Source organism: Octopus bimaculoides, chromosome 13, assembly GCF_001194135.2.
Source record: "Octopus bimaculoides isolate UCB-OBI-ISO-001 chromosome 13, ASM119413v2, whole genome shotgun sequence".
In the NCBI taxonomy this organism is placed as follows: Eukaryota; Metazoa; Mollusca; class Cephalopoda; order Octopoda; family Octopodidae; genus Octopus; species Octopus bimaculoides.
In genome coordinates this window covers 58,957,693-58,961,635 of record NC_068993.1, presented here as the reverse complement: position 1 = coordinate 58,961,635, position 3,943 = coordinate 58,957,693, and the positions used below count along the sequence as shown (strand labels likewise).

General features: G+C 33.7%; 1 protein-coding gene across 1 annotated transcript in view; it reads right to left on the bottom strand.

The window, feature by feature from the left end:
• The window catches only part of LOC106876693 (protocadherin Fat 1-like), a 46,544-nt gene extending 42,607 nt beyond the window's left edge, over positions 1-3,937 (bottom strand). Inside the window, exons 1-2 of the mRNA XM_052972511.1 lie at positions 3,780-3,937; positions 951-1,091 (exon numbers count right to left, since the gene is read on the bottom strand). Coding sequence (XP_052828471.1) covers positions 951-1,074 — 124 coding nt within the window. The 5' untranslated portion in view covers positions 1,075-1,091; positions 3,780-3,937. The remainder of the gene's footprint in view (positions 1-950; positions 1,092-3,779) is intronic.
• Positions 3,938-3,943: the final 6 nt, after the last annotated feature.

Below are 3,943 nucleotides of genomic sequence, written 5' to 3'. Positions count from 1 at the left end.
CACACACACACACACACACACACACATGAGGGGTCACCGAAAAGTTCCTAGTTTTAAGGGTATTGTGAAAGGGCTGCTTGGAGGTTCAGCCTTCAGTGTTCTTTTACATGACTAAGGAAAACGTGGATCTGGGAAGGGAATATGTTGAATAAAATCGTAATTAACCGATCCTCCTGTATTTTCTTTTACTCAAAGTCAGGAACTTTCCAGCAGCCCCTTGTGTGTGTGTGTGTGTGTGTATATATCAGGATGTAAGGTAAAGGGAAAATGAAAGAGAGAAGAGAAAGAGGGGTTGTTAGTTCATATTGGCTTCTTTACTCAGAAAACACAATTTTTGTTAATTGTAAGTTAGCAGATGAATCTATAAAGGACATTTTTCTAGAGTGTAATCAATTTAAGCGAAGAGAAATAATTATAAATGGGTGTTAGATTTGGGATTAGAAACTTAACTTACCAGATTTTCACCTCTACTACTCAGTAGTCATATATATATATATATATATATATATATATATATAAATAGATAGATAGATAGATAGATAGATAGATATCCACTTTTTCATGAATAATTTTGACTTCACTTTTCAATGAATAGTAGGGTATCTTATGAGTAACATGTAGGCAACATGCAAATGTAGTCTCTGTTAATTCATGTTAATGGTTATGATATTGTGAAACATGGAAGACTAGACGTCCAATGTCACCACTTGTGGTGGTAGTGGTGGTTATTGTCATTCTGGACAAAAATCACTGATTTGGGAAACAAAATAATTATCCCTCTCTCATTTTGTCTTGCCTTGCTTCATTTAATTTTAATTATTAATTAAATAATTAATTGCTGTTGTTAACAAAGTCATATTGTGGGACAAACAACAACAACAAGAACAAACAAACAGTTTTTTATGTCACATCATATGAGATCCGTAAAAATTGGAAGCATTTCAACGTACCAGGAAGGTCTTCTTCGGACCCAGTCATCGGTAGACTGCCATAAGATGAGGTATCACGTCCAGAAAGGTTGCGGTGGAAAAGAGGAGAAGGGTCTTGTATAGGCATGGCTTTGGCCAAGTTCATGGAATTTTTCCTTTCTGCTACTCTCATGAAATGGAAATACAAAGAAACCAGGCCATTATTATTATTATTATTTTAAAGAACCTTCAACTATTACTTAACTAGTTTATTTATTAACTCTTATTAATGCCATCATTATCTTTCTTATTGCTGTTCTCGCTACTGCTGTTAGTGGTTTGGCCGTTGTCAAGTGACCATCAGCACCGTCAATAGCAGCACCATTTTTGTATGTTGCAGTATATGCGACAAGACAACAAGAGAGTTCCGATGCAGTTGTCAAGCTTACAAGAAATAGCAGCTACATCTCTCTCAAAAGACATCCTACCATGTTAAAACAGAAGGCAGGACACATTTGGCAACATATTCTAGGATATGCTAAAAAGACAGGATGGTCACAAATGGAATGCTTTTTTGATCATAGGCCTGATGGATTAGGGCTAATTTGGGTCTAAATGACAATGGCAATTACAACTACATATGCAGACTTTTAGTAAAGGCATCATAAACCTTGTTCCTGTGCACTTTTAAGTGTGTAAAACATGTGTATATATACATAGATATTTGCATGTACTTTCATAAGCAAGTTTACTTATACATTCACATATATACACAGACATATATATATGCCTACATGTTAGTGTGTAATCGTACCTATGTATCTATATACATGGATATGGCCTTCCAAGGTTTCACTAACCATTGGCTTTCATGCTTAGATTTTATGCTCGTAAACATGTGTACATATATTATACACACCTATATGTTGTATAAGATACATACATGTCTGTGTGTGTATGTATATATATATATACATACATTGCATACACATATTCGTAATTATGTATATATATCTACTATCTCTCTCTGAATCTCTCTCTCTCTCTCTCTCTCTCTCTCTCTTATATATATATATATATATATGTATGTATGTATGTATGTATGTATAAATATCATCATCATCATCATCATCATCATTTAATGTTTCTCCTCTGTGCTGTCATGAGTAAAACACTTTGACAGGATCAGATGAGTCGGAGAATTCTCTTGTGTTCTAATGTCTGTTTTGGCATGGTTTCTATGACTGGATCCCATCCTAACACCAACCAACTGACAGAGTGTACGGAGTCCTTTTTTTCATGGCATCAGCACTAATGAGGTTGTCATGTATTTCACAAGACTAAAATGCACCCCTTAACGGAGTAAGAGTACAGCTGAAAAGGAGGTAGCTTTATGCTATGTGTTGTGGAAAGAGGATTCTTGCTGTAGAGGAGCTATCTCACTCATCGTCTCTTCTTGATATGTTGGGTTTCATGGATAATGAAAGAAGCACAAGCTTCTGAGGACTGTAAAGCCACAAGAGAAATATCAAATTTGTGCTGCTAAAGAAATGTCAGGTTCTGAAGACTTTTTGGTATTAAAAGTAAGCACCAAGTTATGAATTTTAAGAGATTGCAGGGGAAATCTTGTTTTAAGAATTGTAAAACATTTTTAGAATTTAAGCAACAGGATTTAAAATAATTTGGGGATTGCAAATTCTTCAACAACCCAAAGCAATAGGATTTGAAATAATATAAATTCCAAGAGGAATGCTAATATATAAAGTCTGCATATTATTTTTAAAATTAAGCAATAAGTTACAAAATTATTTAGAGATTCTCCAAGAAAAATTTTGGCTTGAAAATGCATTTTTAGTTATAAAAAAACCCAAAAAACTGAAGCACCAAGGAAATGGACCACGTTGTTATGATAGATATTAACAAAAGAAGGCTTTGGCATTTGGTATTCTTTAAGGTATTAGAATAAGCACCACTCAAATAAAAATAAAAATACAAAAGCAAAAATGTATTTTGTTGTTTTTTTTTTTACATTTTTAATTAAAGGCAAAAAGAAATGAATGAAATAAGGAAATACGATAACAAAGTAACTTTGTTAAATTTTCTTACTGTGATAAAGTGAAGAATAAACAGATTTCGTTTTTACAAATTTTATCCAAAGAGGAAGGGGCAGTGCCTGAAATTTTACTCTGCAGTCTATCTCAGTGTTCAACTGATACTTATTTTGTTGACCCTGCAAGGGATGAAAGAAGGCACAGTCGACCCCAGTGCCATTTGAACTCAGAATGTAAAGACAGACAACATGCTGCTGAGAACACAATGCACCACCCTGTCTAGGAATTGAAACCATGATCTCGTAATTGTGGGTTAACTCCCTAATCACTAGTCCATAATAATAATAATAATAATAATAATAATAATAATAATTCTAATGTAATCACAGTATCCCAAGTTTTGTAAGTTGACCTCAGTATATGACAGATTATGGTTTCACCATCTTCCAAGAGGGGAACATCAAAGACATCACTGGTGGGATTTGAACCTAAGTAGACGTAACTAAATACTGCAGAGATATTTTAAATCCAGCACTTTACCAGTTTTCCTATAATTCTTTTGCAGCCTTAGAAATAATAAATTAATCAAATGATTAAAAATAAATACATTCTTTAAAATAAGATAAATCTGCAAAAAAGAAACAATTAATGAAAAACAAAGAAACACAAATAAACATTTCTATTAATATGTAAAAAAAAAAAAAAAAAATTTCGAAATATAAATAAAATTTCTTCAAGAAGAAAAGAGAAATGTAATGAAATCAAAGAATTTGTTTCTAAAGACAAAAAAAAAAAACCCTAAAAAGACTAAATGACTTACATTCCGTATAATTTTCCAAGATGTTTGGATAATCAAGCTCCCAGGTTGGTTTCTGTATAGAGTCTGTGTCGGATGCTGAGTTCGACGGTGGGGGTGGTGGGAGCGATGGCGGCACACTTGCGCCATTGCGCGGATACGGGCTGAAAGTCTGCAGGTGGTCGCAC